The following is a 24,572-nucleotide window of genomic DNA, read 5'->3' as shown; positions in this document are numbered from 1 at the left end:
CAGATAATGGTATTCTTTCAAATTATTGTGCACAATACACTGAAAAAAAAAATAAATCAGCTTCTAGAAACAGTGAAAATAAAAATATATTAATTTATATAAAATTACTAACTAATTTATGGACATTTTTAACTGTACAAAAAGATAATGAGTGGCAAAATGCTCTTAGAAATAATCTTATTGATGAAATTGGAAAATTAAGTAAAATAATGAAAGCAACATGTAAAAATATTTATAAAGTAGGTTTTTGTGTTGAAAAATCTCCAATATATACACCAGAAAATTTTGCCAAATATTTAGATGAAGTAAGAAATATGAAACACTTAAATTGTAATGTTAGTAAAATGTCTAAGGAAGAAGCGATAGAACTTCATTTTTTCCTATTACAAAAATTTAATGATATTATAAAAACTGATACTCATATGTATGAAATTCAATATTATCTGGCATATATACCACCAGATCATTGGAAGGAGTCTCAAAATGAAAGTAATGAAGTTAAGGGAGAACAAGTTTTTTATAACAATTTAAACAAGTTAAACTTTAATCCATATACATGCAAAATATCTATTATGTAAATCCCGTTTTCATTTAATCAATTTCATCACATCCACCTATAATTGTTGGGATATAAGTAGAGGTAGTAGATATTGGAAAATTACTTTATATATTATTTTGATTATGGGGTGCTTTTTTTATTGCAATAAAAATAATAAGCATAATGACTACATCACTGAAATATATATACCAAATTAATAATAATTCTTCAGAAAAAAATTTGTTAACGTTGATATTCAACCAAAATAATACTTATATTGATGATTTATATCCAGGTTTATCGGAATCATCTTGTAGGTTAGCTCTCAATCGATTAATTTATATAATGTACTCAATAACAAAAAATATAGATGAGGTTAGTATTAGTAATCATCAAGTTCAATTTTGGAGTGAGCACAATTCTGAAATTTTCATCCAACAAATATATTATATCACTGGCTTAACTACTAAACCAGCCTCAAATTTAATTAGTTATCATACAATTAAATATGATCCAGAAATGTTTATTAAAATATTAAAACAAAAGGCGCCTCAATCTTACAAATTACTACAACGTTTTGATTCGAAATTAATTTACTTTTCTCTTCTTACAAATTTATGGCATACTCTTCTCATGCAAAAAACACAAGATATTAATATAATAAAGAACAGTATTATACATCATCTTATAAATAATTGTTTTTATAATGAGGACCAACCAATAATTGAATCTGGAATACTTGACATATACACACCTTTTTACAGTCCTATGCATATCAGTAAATTAATTAACAGTCATTGAACCTTACCATAAAAATACAAATAATATACATATTATAGAAACTAAAGATCTTACTCATTTACATTATGAACTTGTGATATCTTTACATAAAAAAACAGATATTGTATCTAATAAAATAACGGCAATGGTAGCTTACTTACCTAATAAATATAAAAATAATCATAACCTAATAAGATCTTTTCCCTATTAATTAATCAAAGATAATCCTTCAGATATATTAAAGAATATTTTAACTAATTATAAATATTTCTATACAAAAAATAGAGAAATAATGTTGGCGAAAAACAATAAAATTTTGAACAAAAAAAGTAGAAGTAGAAGTAAAAGAAAAGTAGAAGTAAAAGTAAAAGTAGTAGAAGTAAAAGTAGTAAAAATAAAAGTAGTAGAAGTAAAAGTAGTAAAAATAAAAGTAGAAGTAGGAGTAGAATTAGAAGTAAAAGAAGTAAAAGTAGAAGTAGAAGTACAAGTGGAAGTAGAAGTAAAAATAGAAATAGAAATAAAAGTAGAAGCAAAAAAAGTAGTATAACAGGCAATAAAAATCATGGAAATATAAATATGAAAAAAATACGTCAAAATAGTACTAGTACTAGTAGTAGTGGTAGTAGCAGTAGGAATAATAGTCCAACAAATTTGAGTTTAAGGTCAAATCAACCTAAAAAGAACAAAAGAGATCAAATTTTAAATAATAGAGTGAGTAAAACAAACCAAAGCAGAAGCCCTCTAAAAACTATTTATTTTATACCCAAAAATAAAAAAAATACTAAAAAAGGATTGAAAAGTATATTAAAAAGTAGAAGATGGGATAACAACATTAATTATTTAGAATACAAAAGTTAAATATTTTCGTATAATTTTCCATACCACTTATAATAAATAATAATTTGGAATACAAAACATATATATAATAATAAAGATCTTTTTTCAAATTTAAATAATTTTAAAATAATAAGTTTCATAACTATAAGATGATGATGAGATTTTTCAGTCATAATTATAGAAGTTTCATTATCATGTTTATTTTTATTTTGAATATGTGAAAATACTTCTTCATCACTCGATGCATGTTGAACAGGAATCCTATTATGTTTAATTAGATACAAAAGAAATCTAAATTGGTTATGTTCATAAATATTACTTGTTATAATTTGTATTTTTTTTGTATATTCAATCATGTTTTCCAGTTCAATAGTAACATTATAACATAATATTCTAGTTTGATCAAATAAGTAATAAGTTAACTTTAATTGGTACATTTTTAACTCTTCTAATTTATTTATTTATTTATTTATTTATTTATGCATATACAAGAATGTACATAAGGAATGTGAGGATACAAATATGGTAATTACAGTCTTGTAAAGCCACTAGCACGCGCAGCATTTCGGGCAGGTCCTTAATCTAAGAAAATTTTAAGAAGGTAAATACTTGCAAAATTTATAGACAAAAAAATGATAACAGATTACATGAAATTAAAAAAAAAAAAAAAAAATTGTAGGTACAGTATATTAAAGCACATAGGTAGCTAAGATTGATTGCAATGACAGCTTAAAATGGTAGTTGACAACAAATTGGTAGGCACAATACAGCAGAAACAATATAAGATTGATTGCAATGACAGCTTGAATGGTAGTTGACAAAAATTGGTAGTCACAATACAGCATATGGCTAGCACATAAAAGAAGACAGCAATGAACACAATGATAAGATTGTTTGATATTACATACAAATTAGGAGATTGGGTAACACTAGGTACAGAGCAAATTTAAAGCTCAGTGTAGGAAACTAAGAAGATGAAGTTAGGTACTTTTTGGTACCTAACTGGTACCAAAATGTTTGGTACCTTTGGTTATTGAGATATCCTTTATAATCATAAGAGTTATGTTCAACATTCATATTTTTTATTATTATTAAATATATATATATATATATATATATATATATATATATATATATATATATATATATATATATATATATATATATATATATATATATATATATATATATATATATATATATATATATATATAAATAAACAAATTACCAAAATGCAAATATTTGTAAAAACTTTATCTGGAAAATCAATAACAGTAGATGTGGAGTCTAATGAATCTATTCAAAGTGTAAAAAACAAAATTCAAGATAAAGAAGGTATACCACCAGATCAACAGAGGTTGATATTTTCCGGGAAACAGTTAGATGATCAACACACTATAAGTGATTATAATATTCAAAAGGATTCAACCCTCCACTTGGTATTAAGATTATGAGGGGGAGGATAATCAATCATTAAAATTCCCTCTTATGTTTTTTATTTTAAAAGGGCCACATACATGGCTTTCAATTTTTCCTCATAATATTTGAAAATGACATGCCGCCTAATTTTGTAAGTTAAGGAAACCAAACCAGATTCTGGAGTCCACGGAAATTGACAGAGATATACTCCTGAAGGTAAATGACAAATTCCATATTTCCTACCATAAGCCCTAACCTCATTTAAAATGGTTTTAATTATACAGGAATGTCGACAAAGTACCCTTACATCTGACGAATGAATATTTAAATGGGTACTCATCTTTATAATCATAGGAGGCGATGGCACAACTAAAGCTAAGATTATATTAGAATTTGGATAAACATAAACACATACATTATCAATTAGAGGGTGAGTCTTTAGGAGAGATTCGATCTCACCTAAACTTACATATTCGCCATTCTTTAATCTCTGGAAATTTATTTTACGATCAATTATGCGTAACATTCCTGATTCACAATTAATCTCCCCAATATCACCAGTTTTAAAACTCCAAATACCTCTTTTGGATAAGAAAAAGTCTCCACCATCATCTCCTTTTCCAGTAATCCTTGAATATTCTCGGGCCACCTTAGGACCACTCACTACAACTTCCCCTCTAGGATGCGGCTTATCTGTCGTTTTAAAATCTCCTTCAATCCAATCAATTAATGATAGTTTTACTCTATAATTAGGATCACCACAATGTAATACATCATCACTTTTGTTGCTGCTAGTAATACAAGCCGTAGTTTCTGTGGTACCGTACCCTATTATTACTGAACAATTGAATAGCGTTCGAAGCTTTTGGTATGACTCTTTTGAAATTAAATCACCTCCAATGATAACTGTCATCAATCGATTACCAAAAAACTGCTCACATATTTTCCGTAAAATATATTTATCCCAAACATGAGTAATCCATTTCAGTTTAAATTTTTTTTCAAAGGCTATATGATCCCAAATTGAATAATTATTTTTTGTAATTCCATTCATTATATATTTTAACATAGAAGATAAAAAAAAAAACACAAGTAGGTTGAGCTTCAATAAAATCCCCATGACATCCTTCCAAGATCTGCGGACTTTTGTTAGTTAATGTAGAGGGTGAGGAATAGGCAATTGTAATATTCATAGCAATACAAGATAATTCAATTATTAATTCTGTGACATAAGCCAATGGAAGATATGCTAAGTATAAGTTCCCCAATTGTCGATAATCAACACGAATACAAAATGCTGATACCGCAGAGAAAATATTACCATGAGTTAACTTCACTCCTTTAGGTTCGTCAATAGTACCACAGGTATACATGATAAATGCCACATCACTCTCATCAATATATTTAATGTTATCCTTACATATATCCTCATTTTCTTTGCCGGCAAATATTAAACTATAATATGAAATTATGTTAAAATTGTCACTCGTTTTATATGGTGAAACTGTTGGTCCTATTTTATTGATATGATCATCTAAGATAATGACATAATCTATTTGAGGACAAGTAGGTAAAATTTCCTTTTGGAGTTTAGCTAATAATGGTCCACAAGAGGTAATAATAATTCGAATTTCTGTTTCCAAAAGAGAATTGATAATTGTTTTGGGGGGGCAAGTTTGTTGGAAGACTGACGACAATTGCCCATTGTCTAAGGCATCCAAGAGCTGCAATAAGCCATTCTTTCTGGGTTTCAGCATATATGGCAATCGATTGTTGTTGATTTACGCTATTATCATTATTATTATTATTAAAGTTAAAATAATAGTTTAAACCAATGCCGAATTTAATTACCAATTCATTGACCTCTTGATAAGACTGGTATATATATTTTCCTATATTAAATTTTTCTATACATTTGTTTCCACCAAATCCTTGTCTTTTTTCTAAAAGCTGTCGAGTACCTAGACAATCATCTAAACCATAATTGGCAGCAGCAAATTGTAGAATTGATCATCATTATTGCAAGTATTTCACAGCACACCAGTCTAAAAACAAACTTCAAAATAGCACCTGTCTATCAGTTTATAACCAAAATGTTAGATCACTTGGTAAACATTTTGACGATTTAAATGCATTACTCACAGCAATAGGTACTAACCTATCGTTCATTATTTTAACAGAAACTTGGCTAAATAAAGACTATACCCAACTCTACAACTTAGCTGGTTATAAAGCCATTCATAACTGTTGGCCTAATAAAAAAGGTGGTGGCACAGCTATATATTACCGAGATACATTTATCTGCAACAGTGTTATTAGTGACAGAGATGACTACTGTGAATATACTTTTGCTCAGTTTACAATTAAATCCCTTAAATCCTCTTTGACTATTGGAGCCATCTATAGATTTCCCAATACTAACATAGCTTCTTTCTCGGACAACCTAAGGAATCTTATTATAATTGTTTATAATAAGATCCATTGTTTAAATCCCTAAACTTGCTAAATATTAACTCCCTCCACACATTCTCTTGTGTCAACTACATTTACAAAACCCTGTTCTCAAATGCAAACCATGCTCTGAAACTCTCCCTGGACAGATGTAATAGGACCCATTATCACCACACCAGAAATAAAAATCTCTTTGATATCCCCAGGGTCAAACTTAATCTGTGTAAACACTCTATGCAAATTAAGGGACCTAGTCTATGGAACTCACTCCCTAGTGAATTGAAAAACTGTAAAACTTTTGCCTTATTTAAAAGCAAAACCAAAAAGTACCTAACTTCATCTTCTTAGTTTCCTACACTGAGCTTTAAATTTGCTCTGTACCTAGTGTTACCCAATCTCCTAATTTTTATGTAATATCAAACAACCTTATCATTGTGTTCATTGCTGTCTTCTTTTATGTGCTAGCCATATGCTGTATTGTGACTACCAATTTTTATCAACTACCATTCAAGCTGTCATTGCAATCAATCTTATATTGTTTCTGCTGTATTGTGCCTACCAATTTGTTGTCAACTACCATTTTAAGCTATCATTGCAATCAATCTTAGCTACCTATGTGCTTTAATATACTGTACCTACAATTTTCTCTCATCTTTTTTTTTTTTTTTCATTTCATGTAATCTGTTATCATTTTTTTTTCTATAAATTTTGCAATTATTTACCTCCTTAAAATTTTCTTAGATTAAGGACCTGCCCGAAACGCTGCGCGTGCTAGTGGCTTTACAAGACTGTAATTACCATATTTGTATCCTCACATTCCTTATGTACATTCTTGTATATGCATAAATAAAATAAAATAAATAAAATAGAATAGAAGGGGCTGTAATTGCTTGAGACTTTATTAAATTATTAACTAGAAAAAATCCATCATATCTTCCTCCCTTTTTGAAGCTCATATTTAGAAAAAAAATAGTCTTGGTTTCTTATTATATTTATATATATATATATATATATATATATATAAAATACAGATTCAGCACTTTGAGATTTGGGGAAACGACAATTTATATCATTACATTATTATTAGCTGTTTTACACTAATCAAGTGTGGACCACTCACTGAAGGTCCCAACACAATCCTGACTTCTCATCCTTTCGCTCCTTATCCTCGTCCTCTTTTCCTTCTTATTACTAATCACTTTCCACATTGATATTAAATTTAATTCTATCAAATGGAACTAGGTCATTAATATTTTTAGCTAACAGCTTACATTCCACCTCATTATTGCCATCCTGAAGCTCAAAATCTGATCATTGTAGTAATAACCAGTGGCTGCATCCTCAATTTCCTCTTTAGAGAGAGCTAAGTCATATGACATATGACATTCTACAAGACTAGGGTCAGCCTTTTGTAGTTCACTCAAGGTGGTACCCATGCCTTGGGCAGATGTGGCAGGAGGTAATGGTAGACTCTCCACTGTGTCCTCGGCCTCGTCATCGAGTCAAGCCATGAACGTATCCACAAGGTCCACTTGGTCACCAAGCAGCTTTAAGATTTTAGAGAGAGAGAGAGTGAATGAGAAAGAGAGAGTGAATGAGAAAGAGAGAGTGAATGAGAAAGAGAGAGAGAGTGAGAGAGAGAGAGAGAGAGTGAGAGAGAGAGAGAGAGAGAGAGAGAGAGAGAGAGAGAGAGAGAGAGAGAGAGAGAGAGAGGAGGACTCAAATAGAAAACGGGATTCAATGAGATGATGACAGTTTCCTGTCAGGCTATATACAAGACAGAGCCCCTCCACACATTCTTCACAGTTGCTCTCCACACGGGACCAGGTCAGTGTTCTCATTTCCTTACCATAACAGATTTTTTTTTTATATATTATACCAGAGTGTTTTTTTTTTTACAGTGAAACTGTGGGTATGGGTTGTTAATGCCATCCCAATATTTTTGTGCTTGTTAATTATTTTTTAAATTTGTGTTTTAATCTTTTAATAGTGACGAAAATATATCTTCGTTTTCCTTAAAAAAGTCGCTTAATGCTGTAATGATATTGTGACAGTACTGTGGTAATTCTCCAAATTCGGAACTATTTAATATATCCACCGTAATGAGATGAGGTGGAATATTTTGTATATAATCATAAAAACATACAAATATACGGAAAAAAGGAGATACTAGATTTTTACAGTTTAGTGTTTTATTTTCTTTGCTCATGGTATTGCCTAACTTTATATTTCTGAGGGATAAGCTATTTTTATATACAATTAGGAGGAAAATTATATAATAGTCTAAAGCTTGTCCTCGTATGTCATAAACTGTCCAATATAAAGCATCCATAAACTTTTCATCATTCAGATATTTCTCGCTCTGTGAGGCAATGAGACAGAGCCGATCCACACTTGATTCACAGTTGATCTCCATCCACGCGATCAGGTCAGTGTTCTCATTTCCTTGCCATAAAGGATTTTTATTTTGATATTCTAATAGACTGTGATATATATCACTATGGTTCTCAGATAAATATGCAAGTGATGGTTTTATGAATGGTGAATTAATTTTATAGCAAGAATATATTAGGCAGTATAAAATAGGAATATATAAATATTTTTTAAAAGTATCCAATAGTTTTAAATCATGGAGATAAACCATGTGACATAGTGCGCCATGAATTGCTGATTCCATTGACTCGTTTGGCAATATATCTGTAAAGAGAGAATGAAATATTTCACCAATGGCATGAATCATAATGCGGAAAGTAATATTTTCATTAAAATAGATTGGGATGGTTTTAGATTTTTGAGCAACATTTATAAATTCTTTAACTGCCCATATATTTGTATCATTTACATCGCCCAGTTTATTTAGAAAAAATACGGAATATTCACGAAGTTTGTCAGATATAAATTTAAGAGAATTTTCTGACCACTTTTCAATTTTATTTAATAAATTATTTTCATGAAGTATTTTTTGGAATTCAGGAGACATTTTTAATTTTGCACTTTTTATCTTACCAGAAATATTTCTTTTTCTGTGTGAAGAAATAAATATACTTTGTAATTTGGGAATCAAGAGTTTAAATATACATGATATTGATAGCAATTCATGGCTTAATTTTTCTCCATTATCGCCTAATTCCCATATATTTTCAGTTTCCAGTGTATTGAGAGCAGAAAATATAAGATCTGGAATGTTAGTCATCACACCATGTCTAGGAAGAAAAATGTTAGTATCACGTATATAAAACGTCATGTTAACTTCCCTGACTAATTCTGGTGGAAGGATAGTTTCAATGGGGATCACTCGACTTATGATTTGAATAAACCAATTAGTTAATCTACGGGGATCTAGAATATGATTATTTTCTGTTGTAGATATATCTAGAAGAACCACTGGAAGACATCCCACAATACGTGTATCTTCTTCCTTTTGTTGGTGCTCCGTAAAAGTTGATTCCAAAGAAGTTAATGAATTTAATTTTAGTTTGAATAGGTCACTAATGTATTTACGATTGACCCAAGTTATAATTACATCCCCTCCAGGAGTGTTGAGTGTTTCTTTAATTGAAAGTATACATGATTTTTTATGGACATCATCTTCGTCTTTATACTGAAATACGATTTGTGGACTAGGTGGAGAGGCTACAAAAACATTTGATGGTTTTTTATGCCAGTTAAAATTCATATCCATTTTTTTATGTAAAAAAAAAATTAAAATTATGTTTAAAAAAATGTTAACATTCATAATAATTTTAATAGCATCAGGGAGTGTGGATAGTAATGAACTTGAAGTTATTATCAAACCTGGTGTTGTTTTTGCCCGCCAGTATAAAACACTGTTAGTAGATTCACAGGAAAGATTGTTCTATAGCTTCAACTTTACAATTTATGAAAACATTTTCATTCAATTTTTAACTCTTTTGAATAGTTGTAAGCAAAAATGTCCTTTTCAAACATTTAATGGAATTTATAAACTTATTCGAATTATTAATCGACAACAAGAACTTATAAAAAAATATAAATTTTTAAAAAATTCTGATACAATAATATCCAATGATCATTTTGTATGGAAATATCCACAAAAAGAAAATATTTCTGAACAAATTATTTTTTTCAAGGAAACAATTGAAATGTTAAATTCAATTAACAAAACAGAATTAAATCATACAGAATTGTGTGTATATATCAGTTTTATACATAGTACCATAAATACAATTATATCAGACATTGAACACACAGAAGTAGAATTAGATTTAATGTATTCTACAGGAATACTCTCAAGATATATTTTCAATCGTTTACCATTTGAAAAGGACTTAATTCAGATTCGAAATCGAAAAAAATTGATCTTTAATGATTCATCAATTGATGATTTAATGTCAATTTATTATAAACTCTGCCGGGTGTCAGTATATTATACTGATAACAGGTTTATATTAGAAGTTTATTTTCCCATAGTTACCACCAATAATCCACCTAATCATGGATTTTTGTATTCAGTAATACCAGTTTATACAAATGTTAACGAAAAATGGAGTGCATCTTTAGAAGTTGAAGATAACAAGTACTTAATGGTATTACAAATTGAAAGTGAATATTGGTATATGGTAATGTCAAAGGAAAACTTTGATGTTATTAATAGTACCTTAGTCATCATTAGTTTTTCATATTTTAATTTAAATTCACACAAATCTCACAATTGTATTAGTGCTGCTTTTAATCAATCTGATGAGGCTATTTTAGAATTATGTAATTATAAATTAACACAAAAATTCAATCCTATATTTATACCTATTGTACCTGGAATTTGGATTTATTCTATTAATAATATCTTAAAATTAAACATATTATGTGGTGGTAATATTAGTCATCGCTTATATCAACAACATATATTATATCCGGGTGTTAGTTTATTAGAATTGAATAGGGCATGCTATGCCTTTTCAAATTTTTCAGAAACATCATCTGATGGATTAAGATTATTTTATAATTATAATACGGTATTTTCACATCTAAATAAGATACTAATAAATACACATCAATCTACTAATTTCCTGAAAAAAATCATTGAGAACAATAATAATCCCAATACACACATGCATTTAATCGATGTGTATTATTTGTCAATAATAAATCAATATTTTATTATTTTATGTATATGCCTTATATCCATATTAATTATATATATTATTATAACAATTTGTTTATGTCATTATTGTTATAAACACTATTGTAATGCTACTACTACTACTACTACTACTACAACTACAACTCCAGTTAACACTATGACTTTAACAACTAGTAGTAATACACAACCAGAATCCACCCCATTAATAATGTCATCCTTTTCATTACCCCCTAATCTTCCCCCCTATCCTCCTTTACCCCCTAATCTTCCCCCCTATCCTCCTCTACCCCTCTACCCCCTCTCCCTCCTCCTTCTTCTTCTTTTTCTTTTTCTTTTTCTTCTTCACCTTCTTTTCATCCTCTGCCTTCAGCCACTATATATATGAATGAGAATTCTATTTATGATTCCCCACGTGAACATTATATGACAATGAAAGGAAATAAATAAAAATGATTACTATTATTTATTTTCTTATAATAATTTACTTATTTATATGTACAATAATTATAGGAGGTGAGTCGATACAAAGAAAAAGAAAGTTATTTCACTATGGTATAACAAGACAAAAAAATATATCGTCATTAGAATGGTATATTGATCAGGCTGAAAGCGATGATGATGCATTAGATAATAATCCATTATTAATTTTATCAACATATGGACATCATCAGGATGACAATCATCATCAAGCCTATAAAGTGTGGGAAGGTATGAAACTAAATCAGTGTTGTATATTTTTACCTTATCCTTTATATTCTAAAGAAGGTAATGAAATATTACCAGCTAGTGCCTCCTGGCAGGATGGATATTGGTTTGAAATATCTCCTACTAATCCCCTAAAAATACCTACAGTTCCAGTATGTTCAACCACATTAGGTAAATTAATATGGCAAGATTACAATTTCACATGTGAATGTACAACTCATGGATTATTTAGTGGAAAACATTGTGATCAATCCACGTCCAAACTTACTATAGATAATGGATGCAAAAAGGTTGGATGGATTCATGATCTGAATATTGTAGACATATCTAAATTTAATCCAGTCAAAGAAGGCATATGTGTAGAATGTTCTATTCCTGAAACAGTACCAAATATAGAAGGAATGGAACCTTCTTCTATCCATGTTCACCTTAATAATAATTCTTCCTCTCTAGACATAACCACCACCACCACGACCACCACAACTACTAACGCTTTATATAGAACAAATGTTCCATCTGATACCAAGGCACCTTGCGTGTACGACGCGTTAAATGAAAATAATTACAATGAAATTAATAAATATGTAGAAGGATATGGTTGCTCATGTGACTATTTCAGTGGTTATGTTGAGGTTTTAATTCCTTCATTAGTTGGCCTGTTTCGTGAAAAAAATTTGATTAGTAATGCCTGTGTGAAAATTGGTCATAACACAATGGACCCTCATCGAGTTGATTTGGCTTACTATACACTAGAGAATGGTGGCAAACCTTTACAAATGCACACTTACTATGAACTCGAACCCCTTTTCCAACCCCTGATGTCTAAAGCCAAATCAACATTAAAAAGTGATGTTGAATTTATTATAGATCAACCGGCAATAGCAAAGGTAAATGCCTGTGATTGGATGAATCGTCACATTAAAGCTGATCCACACCAAAATCTATGGCGTTTGAGACATGATGAACGAGGAGATGACTGGCCTGTCGTTCATAAGACAAAATTGATTAATCATTATAGGCGCCGGCAAGAAACTTATCCCCTATATATCTATCGATTAGCGGTTAGTCCTGGATATGAAGACAAGCATTTTTATGAGACGACTGACGATCGTTGACTATCTAATGCTATTTGGGGCCATCCAATTGTATTCAGCTTTTACTCAGAGAGTATTTGGCATGAACTTACTACCCTTAATCCCTTGGGAGTAACTGAGGGGTGGTATTTTGGTTTAACTATGCTCACTCAACCAGGTCATATAGTTCGACTAGATACATGTGGACAATTTAGGAACCCAGGTGAGGTTGTACCTAATGTGGTTCCACCTGATTATCATGATTTAATTGACCCCCGGCAACCTATTGCTCATCCAGGTATATTATATATTACGTATGTGGTTAATACTTAATCAATCTCTCTCTATTTCTCTCTCTCTCGACTGGATTTGACCTTTAACACATTGATCTCCTTAGAGCCACACGCTGTGCATGGTCCAACACCCAGCCCCACTACCCCTCTTGACTACGATAACTGCGCCACCAGGGAATCCCAAAAATTCCCCTGTGACTACTATACCCATAGGCCAGGGAATATAAATATATCCCTGTGACTATAGATAGACTCACGTGCCAGGAAACATAACCCTGTGACTACGAATTAATAAAGTACATTGAAGAAATGGAAAGACAATCAGATGACACACAGCCAACAACGCCACCTCCCCTTTCTATATATTTTAATGAAGTATTTCGACCTATAAACCAGGAAGAATCTAATAATAGTGATAGTAGCATCAGTAGTAGTATCAGTCTAAATGATGTTGATGTTAATAATCTTTTAGAAATCAATAACTTCAGTAGTAAGAGATTTAATAAGATTGTAAATAGCTACCTCATGTTTGAAGAGGATAATATAATTAAATTATATTTTGTAAATGTAATGAAAATGTTGGTTGATAATAGTAGTAATATTAATAACGTTATTTTAAAATATTTCATTTATGTTTTAAGTCTTTATTGTATTTCTATGTATTATTTTTACAATATTTATAACATTTTTAGTGTTACATCTTTAAAAGTAGTAACTAGAGATGATGTGAATTTTTTTAAAATGTTTCAAAACAAAAATATACAAATATTTAAGTATATTTGGAAGAGTCAAGATAAAATTAACATTCTGATAAATAATCCTATTCTGTCCCTCAACAAAAACATTTACAATAGTTTATGCCATTTAATGTTTATTGTAAAATTTAGAGGTCAATATATTAGAGACATGTACAACAAAATGTTGTTTACAATATCAACAAAAATAGTTGAAGGGGAAAATGGACTTTATTTTCTTCAAAATTTGGAGTGTGATAAATTTAATATCGAAAGATGGAATCCGGGTAAACTATTTCAGTTATAATCAGCTTTATTATAAAGATTCCTGCCTTTTCGGAGGAATTTCAGTATTATCTTCATTCTTTCTCTTATGTGAAATAAATTGTGGACGGTGGCTAAATAATGGAACCTGATTACTTTTTACTCTAATTATTTGTGAATTAATATTTTCATTGTTTACTTCAGGGAAATAGACTATACCGTCATCATCAAGAAAAATTCCATTTTCTTTATCATATTTAAGATCTACAGTGAGTTCATTTTTATGCTTAATTTTAATTATTTTGTTTTTATATATATATATATATATATATATATATATGTCCATCTGTTTTAACCCGGTTTATAAATTCTTTAATGTTGGGATATGTCATTTGATAATAACAATTTTCAAACTGTATATATATTAGAAACATATATAAATAATTATAAAATAGTACCACACATTTTATCCAAATCACTTTGGTCAAAATTACTTTTTCCAAGACATAGAAAGTATGGTGCTAATTCAATCATAAAAGGAGAACACACACTTAAATACTTACGATGATCACCCACAAAATTACTTGGTTTACGCCAATTAAACCGAAATGATATCTTGGCTGTACGATAATTACATAGAGTGCAGGATGTTGTTTGTAATTCTATTTTATTAGCCTGAGACATTAAAAAAACAAAACCTTTAAATGTATCATTTCTAAATGATGATACACTCAGTCCTGCAATTATCACATCGATTCCACAACCTTGACATACATGAACAAATTCAGTTAAATTTTCTGGATAAAAAAAATGAGCATCGTCGATAAAAATAGTATCAAAGTGAAGAATATAGTCTTTATAATCTAAGTAAGTTTCACTCCGGATTTGGATTTCAGTCGGAATTATTGATCAACATTTTATTTGTTTTAATTGTACACATCTAGGCAAAATCAAAATGGTTTTATTTTTATTTTCTCTGCAATGTGTTTGAGTAAGTTGCAAAAGTCGAGACGATTTTCCTGAGGCCATTAAACCAGTAATAACTGTCAAAGTGCCCTCTCGGTTTTCGTGTTTATTAAACAAACTGACAATAGTTTTGTATTTATCCAAAACCAATGACTCTCTATGGTGGTGGTCTTTAGAAATATTTTCAGGGGAGTTTTGTATTCCCCAAACCTCTTTTATTGATGTTCCATTGAATGAGTAATCCAAATAGGTATATGGAATTCGATTATAGGAAATGGGATGTTCCTTAATTATTTCATCCATGTGGCTAACATCAAAATCCAACAAAGTCTCATCAAACTTATATATAAGCAATGTTTTTCTAACATCTTTCAATGTAAGAGAACCTGTCAAAATAGAATTTAGTATTGATTCACTTAGATTACAAAGAAGTATAATATGGGCATTACGAAATTCAGATTCCAAATGACCATATTCCTCATCCTCATGCTCCATTGGATCATATATCCAGCTAGGGGATACCACATTTGCAGTTAGACGAATATCATACTTAAGTTGCACACAATTGGAACCCATACACAAACTGTAAATCTTAACTTGGGGTATGTCCAAAAAACATTTGTCAGCATAATAAATCATTTCTTTTCCTAGTCTGTCTATTAATTCAATTGGAGATGTAATAAGGGTGGATTTAGTATCATCTGCCATGATTATGAGATACCCCGGTCCGAGCTCAGTTCAGGACAGCTGGAATAATTATAACTTATAGTCTTAATAAATACCTTTTATATTATTTATCATATTAAAAAATCTTATGCTAAAACATGAATAGTTCTTCTAATAATCTAATAAATTTTAAAGTTGTTGGGAATGATATGATTACTAACCCTTTACAGTTTCCTATCAATTCTACTGATGACATTACAAAATTTTTAAATACTACGTTAATTCCGGGAAATTTACCCATTCTCACAGATAATGATACATTAAATTATGTTACCAAAGAAACTCTAGAATCTCTTATTAATTCTTTGACACAACTATTGATTAGTCTTCCTGTTTTCCCTGCCAAACCAGCTTTAGAATGGACTAAAAATGTAGAGAATGAAGTTATTTTTAATTTAATTGACGATTACATTAAAAATTGTCAGCATCTAAATGAAGAAACTCATTTAAAAGAATCAACAAAGAGGGCTGAAGAAATCAGTAAATTATTTGATGAAAAACTAAAAAATCTTACAAATTCTGCACAAACAATCCCACCCATAATATATGCACAACCACCTCCATCACCAACAACCCAACTGCCCCTACATACACACTCTTCATTCCATTATTCACCCCATCAACAATTCCCTAGTTCTTATTATCAATGTCAGTGTCAATATACCCCCACTTCTCCTTACTGTTATTATCATTCCCATCCTCCTCCAACAAGTGTTGTTACCTCTTCTCCTCCTCCTCATCCTTCTCCTCCTCCCCCTCCCCCTCCCCCTCCCACTGTCAACCCCACCCATACTCATCAAAATCCTTATATACCACAATCTCCCAATACCCAATTACCATTCACCTCTCAGTCATCACCACAGCAGCAAACATCCCAATCCTCCCCACCACAACAATCTTCCTAAAATGGCAGATGTATTGAAAAGACAAAAAATTAAACTTCCATTTATGGCCCATGATATGTATATATATGTTGAATATTCATTACATGAGACAAATGTAAATATCCCTGTAGATGATCAGGAAAGCATATTCTACATATCTAACAAGGGAGTTGGTATGAGTCTGCAGAACAAGAAAACTGGAAATTATTGTCGAATTGTAAAACTTGCCATATATAATTCGAATGATAAAAAAATTATAGAAACATGTTCCAACCAGTACTCTTCGCCAGGTTTTATTGCTGGTTATGAGGTGATTGAATGCCTATTGTTTGCTGCTAAAACCATTGCTACTGAACACAATGTTTTTTCCATAATTCAACGTCCAGTTTTCATTGTGTGTAATGAAAGATTAATTATTGATATTTTGCATTATATAATAACAAATCTAATGATTAACGATGTATGGTGTAATGAATGGAAATGTGTTCCTAAAGCTAAAGATAAAATCAAGATCATATTATGGACATTTACAAATTTATCTGATTGGATGGAAGCCAAACGTTTATTTAAAACTGCTATTGTTCATAATTCCCAATTAAAATACTCTCTCTCTCATACGACCAACCTATCCCAGTTAAATTTTTGTAAACTTCAAGATATTTTACCCAGTTACTATAAAAATGTAAGTCGCGAAAAGAGACATGCCCATATAATTAATCGGCATAGACAACCCATTGTAATAAAGCCTAGAATATATGTGAATTTCAATCCTCAGGATGAATTTGGAACAAATATTACTACTCAATACAATAATTGTCTTAAGGTTTTTAACAGGTAATAAATAATTACTTATTATTTAATTAATTTTATAATTTTAGTTAAAACTTTTATGTGATTATTTGAATATAAATTTATTGATGATGGATTACTTTGCCCTAATGATTTATAATATCGGGCACTATGAACTGCTTCATATACAATTAATTTAAAAAGAAATAAATAGTCTTGGTATGTTACAGAATCCCCCCACTCCTGCCATATGATTGCTTCATTTTTAGTTGAACGACATCTTTTCATTTGATTAAAAATTGAAACAAGATTTGTTTCTTCATGTAAAATGGCGTTTTTTAAAATGTCATGTTTACTGATTGTCCAACAAGATATGAGACCTAAATTATAGTCACTTCCAAAAAATATAAAATACAATACTGTTAAACTAAATAGTTGTTGAGAATTTATATTTAATTTAACCATAATATGATTATAATTGTTTAATCCAATGTATGATTGTCCATTATATGGTGGGATAACCAACATAACACGATCATCCTCTCGAAGAATGTACATTGCTGATATATCAGAGTCATTACTTATAATTATGTAACGGGAATTTTTATTTAAAATTTTATTAATAAAACGAAATAGCGTTATTTCACCCTCATTTCGTTGATCAAAAGGTAATGATTCAGTTGATAATAGAAATATGATATTAGGATGTTGAATGTCCATTTTTTTTTATCATTGCAATTGTACATTTTTCTAAGGATAATTTTTCATGGGGAGAAAGAATGGAAAAGGGGTCAGATTTTTGTTGATTGCTACGATTTTTTGTAAAGAGAGACTTTCCATCCATAACAAAGTGTATTATCATATTATTACAAGTTCTTCCCTTATTATTAGTATTAGTATTAGTATTATTATTATGATCATCATCATCATCGGTGTTATTGTTACTTAGTAAATTCATGAGAATATCACAATAGGCACAAATTATATTACATACTTTTTGGGCTGTAGCATTGATATCAATTGTTCCAACTTGTTTCCCTTTTATGGTATGTGCATGGAAAAAAACGGAACCATCAATCCCAATATATTTTAAATAGTTAAGACCTGAAGGAAAGAATTTCTTTAAATATTGATTTAGCTCTTTGTCATTTTGCACAGTTAACATTATCTTGGTATTAGTTAAACATTTGTTGAAGAAATGAAGACCCATAATATTGTATAAAAAATAAGCTTTTGTAAGTTCTTATATAATAGTTGATGAAAAATAAATAAATTATATTTTTAAATTAATGCTTCATTTCCAGAATCATCGGGTGAATGAAATAATAACCACCTCCAGAAGAAACATGTGAAAATGGACAAATTTAAAAAAAAAAACTTTGTTTTAAAATCGAAAAAATGGGTACAAAAATGTAAACAGTTAGAAAAAATCGACAAAGAAACAGGTAGAAAATTGAATGAGAAAGGAAAAGAACGTGTAGAGACAGGTGGACAACAGACGACCCAAGAAGACGTGAAGAAGTCTTCTAAAGAACAAAATCTAGAGCCCCGGAAAAGTGTAACCAACTTAAGAAGGACAAGAGGCCCCATTGAAGACCGACAGACGGCCCAAGAAGATGAAAAGAAGTCTTCTAAAGAACAAAATCTAGAGCCCTGGAAAAGTGTAACCAACTTAAGAAGGACAGGAGGCCCCATTGAAGACCGACAGACGGCCCAAGAAGATGGGAAGAAGTCTTCTAAAGAACAAAATCTAGAGCCCCGGAAAAGTGTAACCAACTTAAGAAGGACAGGAGGCCCCATTGAAGACCGACAGACGGCCCAAGAAGATGGGAAGAAGTCTTCTAAAGAACAAAATCTAGAGCCCCGGAAAAGTGTAACCAACTTAAGAAGGACAGGAGGCCCCATTGAAGACCGACAGACGGCCCAAGAAGACGGGAAGAAGTCTTCTAAAGAACAAAATCTAGAGCCCCGGAAAAGTGTAACCAACTTAAGAAGGACAGGAGGCCCCATTGAAGACCGACAGACGGCCCAAGAAGACGGGAAGAAGTCTTCTAAAGAACAAAATCTAGAGCCCCGGAAAAGTGTAACCAACTTAAGAAGGACAGGAGGCCCCATTGAAGACCGACAGACGGCCCAAGAAGACGGGAAGAACTCTTCTAAAGAACAAAATCTAGAGTCCCGGAAAAGTGTAACCAACTTAAAAAGGACAGGAGGCCTCATTGAAGACCGACAGACGTCCCAAGAAGGCGGGAAGAAGCGAAAACGGACGTTTTCTAAAGAACAAAATCAAGAGGTAAATGAAGAAGCTAAACCAAAATCTGGAAATTTTATAGAAAAGATTAATCCCAAAAATATCCAAGTAAAAGAAAAATATATTGGGTGTTGTTGTTTACATGATAAAGTTATATCAAGACAATTTGCTATTGTAGACAGAAGAATTAATATCCTGAATGAGAGGTGTAATTTTATAAATGAAAGATTGGATATTGTTATGGAAAGTAATAGAGAAAAATACATAAAAATTCTAAATACGAAATTGAATAATATAAATGAGAAATTGTATATTTTGGAAAGAGAGAAAAAAGAATTAAGATCCTAAATATTATATGGGATAATTAATTTATATGAGAAATTGGATATTTTGAAAGTCATAGAGATTTACATTATTAGATGGGTAGTAGTATATAGTATAAAAGAAGTATGTATATGAACCATTAACACAAAGAGGAGCTGAAGAATAAGTAACAAAAATGGTTGAAATATATGAAATAATACCTAATTCTGAAATAGATAATTTTACTTCTATGTTTCTTACACCAGAATTAAAGGATAGATTTATGAACAAATATTCTTCAATGATCAATTTTGATATGTGTATTAGAGATATGGTATGGGAGTTATGTGCTACCCCACTTATTCCAACTTATGTCCAAAAAGAAATTGAAGATTTGTTGTTAACAAAAGCCATTAATGAAAAATATATAATTAATGCTGATTTAAAATTTATTCTTCGTATAAAAGACCAAACAATTGAAACGGATAAAAAAGTTTATATTAAGGTTGAGGAATTTACCCATTTTTTATGGAATAAAGTCAAAATTCAAATACATTTTGAAATGATAAGTTACCAACGACATCTATGCCAAAAAATTTATCAAAAGATGAGTAACGAACTAGATTATTTTTTCTTACACCCCAATATTATTGGTGCATATGAATTAAATAAATTATCACTTGTAGCATCTTTAGCTTACACACTACAGAATCTACATAAAATGTCTTGGCATGCATCCAGTTTTCAGTTTATAAACGACCACAAAAAAGAGATTAAGTATTATCCTCAAATTGTAAATGGTATTAAACAAGAAATGTCTAATTCTTGGCTTTATATGAGTTTACTTAATGAGATGGTATATAAATGTAACCATAAATATAATGGTCAAATAAATGTTGTTTCCCTTAGAAATTTAGCCAAGTTCTCTAAAAAAACACTTGCTAATTATACAGAAGAAAAACTAATTATATTGAAAATAGTTAAGGATATTAAAAAACAAACAATGTCAGAGTGTTCATGGTTTTGTTTAGGGTTACTTGATTCATTATGTATGTAGTTAGTTATATGTTCTATTTTTAGCCCATTTTGTAATTGTTATAAATATAACATAATAAAATATATAGCTGTTTTATTGGTTATTTTGTTACCTAAAGATCAGAAATATAAAAAAAATATTAAAAAAATAGAGAATGTTTATATGTCAAAAAGAAGTTAATTCCTTAAAAGAATGTGCTTTCAGTTATATGCCTTTTTCCTATGAAAGTTGGTCATGGAGTATTAATAATTCCTCAGAGAATAATTCAAAATTTGATGAATATTATTACCTTCCACTACATGACAATAAAGGATTTTATCAAATTGTTACCATGTTTCTCAAATATTGCAGCCAAATATATAATTCACTCTCTAATGATAAAAACCATAATCATAATGAATATATAGCAGGAAGATGCCGACTACGCCAATTACCAGAACTCTTGCTCTTAGGTTATGATGCTGAAAAAAGAAAGAAAGGATTAGTATCTTTCTCATTTTTCACCATTGATTTGCCATGCACTTGGGTTATTCCAACTTCGATTTCTAATTTTTCTGAAATTGTTACCAATCCAGGTTGGATTGCAACTACAATGCTAAAACCTAAAATACCACCTGTTTTTAATTTACCCCACCCTATTAGTATCTTCAGTCTTGCTGACAGTGGTTTAGTAGTAGCTTATCATTGGTCATCTATTCTCTTTTTGCTCTTAGAACCCATATTGGTGATACCTTCTTCTCAGCTTCAATCTAAAAATCTAAAGGGTAAGTGGGATCCACATCAATTAGTAAATAAAAGTAAAAAATATCTTAATGATAAAGAAGCAAGTTTAAAACTTCTTGGTTCTCATTATATCATTCAATATTTTCCCAAGTCTCATCTTAATGAAAATACATTTTCTATTGCAGTCTTTCACTCAAAGCATTTACCGATCAACCAAGAACTACAACACGATTCATTTCAACCCTCAGATTTTATGAAATCCCTCATTTGGGGTATTTCTCTTCTACAACTGAGTCAAGAAAGTCTGAAATAAATAATGGCAACAAGTTCTTATTCCTCTCTACCACATCATCCTCCTCCTCCTCCTTATTCAATCATAAAACTGCAAAGTAGTGATGGTGATATTTTTGAAGTAGAATATGATATTATCAGACAGAGTGGTGTTATAAAAACCATTTTAAATGATTTGAGTGATGATACCAATGATGAAGCTATTCCTCTTCCAAATGTAAACACTATTATTTAAAAAAAAATAATTGAATGGTGTGGTTACCATCACAATAATAATGATAGTTCTATAATGTCATTTTCAAAATGGGATTTTGATTTTTTTGAACAAGATACATTGTTGCCAATAATTTTGGCAGCTGATTACTTAAATATTAAAGATATAACTGACAAAGGAATCAAAATGTTTGCCAATATTATTAAAAAATTGACAGTAGAAGAAATCAGAGAAATATTTCATATAACTAACGATTTGACACCTGAAGAAGAAGAAGAAATTATTAAAGAAACTAACTGGTGTAAATTTATATAATTATAAGACCAGAAAGGATGTAAAGAATAATTACTGTGGAGTTCGTAAACCGTAGACTTTTTATTAATGGTTAATGAAGGCAGAGGACATGACCTCTTGGGTGTTAGTAATAATTAGATGCTAGAAATTAGGTTTTGAAGATTTACTTTAAGGAGAAAATGCAAGATTTGATAATAGCTGTTGATATGTATTAATTAGATCCATATTAAATGATTGTAGTAAGTAACAAACAGTACACTGATGAGGAAACATTATCATTATAACATCACTTACATAATATTAGTCTGTTGATATGCATACTCCTTTTTCTTCTTAGAATTATTCTCTAAATATTCATTATATTTTTGAATACACCAATCATATGACATCAAATATACATAATATATTAACATTAACGAAACAAAAGAAGTTATTGAATAATGTAAGATAATAATAAAATATTCATCATTATTATCATTTATTACATTTTCACTAACTTCTACTGAGAATGTACTCTGTTCCGTTAACACCAAAGTGGTATTTTCGTAAATTACCCTTTTTAATTACTTATTTGGAAAGACTAAGGAGACTCAGGGGTAGGTAGGAACTTGTGTTAATCTCCTTTCCCATACAACTCCTTTATATAGCTATCAAACAAATATATATCATTATTATTTTTTATTTATTTTAAATATTAACATTTTTACCAACAACTCTTGTGGGAACTACTTTATACATCATTTTCTCCTAAGGTATCAAACAAATATTGGATGGAAGTCAATAATATAGTGCCAGTCACTTCTAAGCATAGACAGGTACAGTATTTTTCGGGTAATCATTATTTGTTTATGTTGTAATTTATGGAAAACAATTTGACACTCTTTTTTTTTTTTGGGGGGGGGGGTTAAATGTATTATATATATAGAGAGAGAAGCTATATCCTAACTTATTGTATATGATTTTGGTGCAGGGTGACGACAACTATCATTGTCCATGATTAGAGGTAATCACACACAGGAGCCTAATGTAGAAAGATGTAACCAGAATGAAGCTAACATTGCCGAAGTTTCCCTGAAAGGAGAGAGCGTGGAGAATAAGGCGGAGAGTTTAGCCAAGTATATTGTGTTTTCACTGATGGAGAAGATAAAGGCAACAACTAATGATAAAGTTGAAGAAACACTCCTCAGATGTATCAAGACGATGGTGCACAGTCACGAAAAACAATTTAAGGGAATATTTAAAAAATTGGACATTACTCATGACACTGGATATGTGACATTTGTTGGAGTTTTCAATGAACTATTTGAAGGTGAAAAGATGGCTATTACTTGGGGCAGGATAATTGCACTATATGCTTTTGGTGGACAGATGGCTTTGTATTGCAAAGACAAAAATATGGAGGACTTGAGCGAAAAAATAGCAACATTATGAGCAAATATGCCAGTGAAGTAGTGGCACCATTTGTGAGGAGAGCTGGTGGATGGATAAAAATATGTGAAGAATTTCCAGCAGAAGAAGGTTGCTGGTCTCTCTCTCTCTCTCTCTCTCTCTCTCTCTCTCTCTCTCTCTCTCTCTCTCTCTCTCTCTCTCTCTCTCTCTCTCTCTCTCTCTCTCTCTCTCTCTCTCTCTCTCTCTCTCTCTCTCTCTCTCTCTCTCTCTCCCTCCCTCCCTCCCTCCCTCCCTCTCTCCCTCTCTCTCTCTCTCCCTCTCTCTCTCTCTCCCTCTCTCTCTCTCTCTCTCTCTCTCTCTCTCTCTCTCTCTCTCTCTCTCCCTCCCTCCCTCCCTCCCTCCCTCTCTCCCTCTCTCTCTCTCTCCCTCTCTCTCTCTCTCCCTCTCTCTCTCTCTCTCTCTCTCTCTCTCTCTCTCTCTCTCTCTCTCTCTC

General features: G+C 30.7%; 1 protein-coding gene across 1 annotated transcript; it reads left to right on the top strand.

The window, feature by feature from the left end:
- The first annotated feature begins 23,683 nt into the window (after positions 1–23,683).
- LOC138354229 (apoptosis regulator R11-like) lies at positions 23,684–24,121 on the top strand. The gene has a single exon (XM_069308116.1). It carries the CDS (start codon positions 23,684–23,686, stop codon positions 24,119–24,121), a length of 438 nt encoding a protein of 145 aa, XP_069164217.1.
- The last annotated feature ends 451 nt before the right edge of the window (positions 24,122–24,572 follow it).

Source organism: Procambarus clarkii, chromosome 62 (assembly GCF_040958095.1).
Source record: "Procambarus clarkii isolate CNS0578487 chromosome 62, FALCON_Pclarkii_2.0, whole genome shotgun sequence".
NCBI classification, from domain to species: Eukaryota; Metazoa; Arthropoda; class Malacostraca; order Decapoda; family Cambaridae; genus Procambarus; species Procambarus clarkii.
Note: the sequence above shows the minus strand (reverse complement) of the source record. Positions and strands in the feature narration are given on the sequence as shown.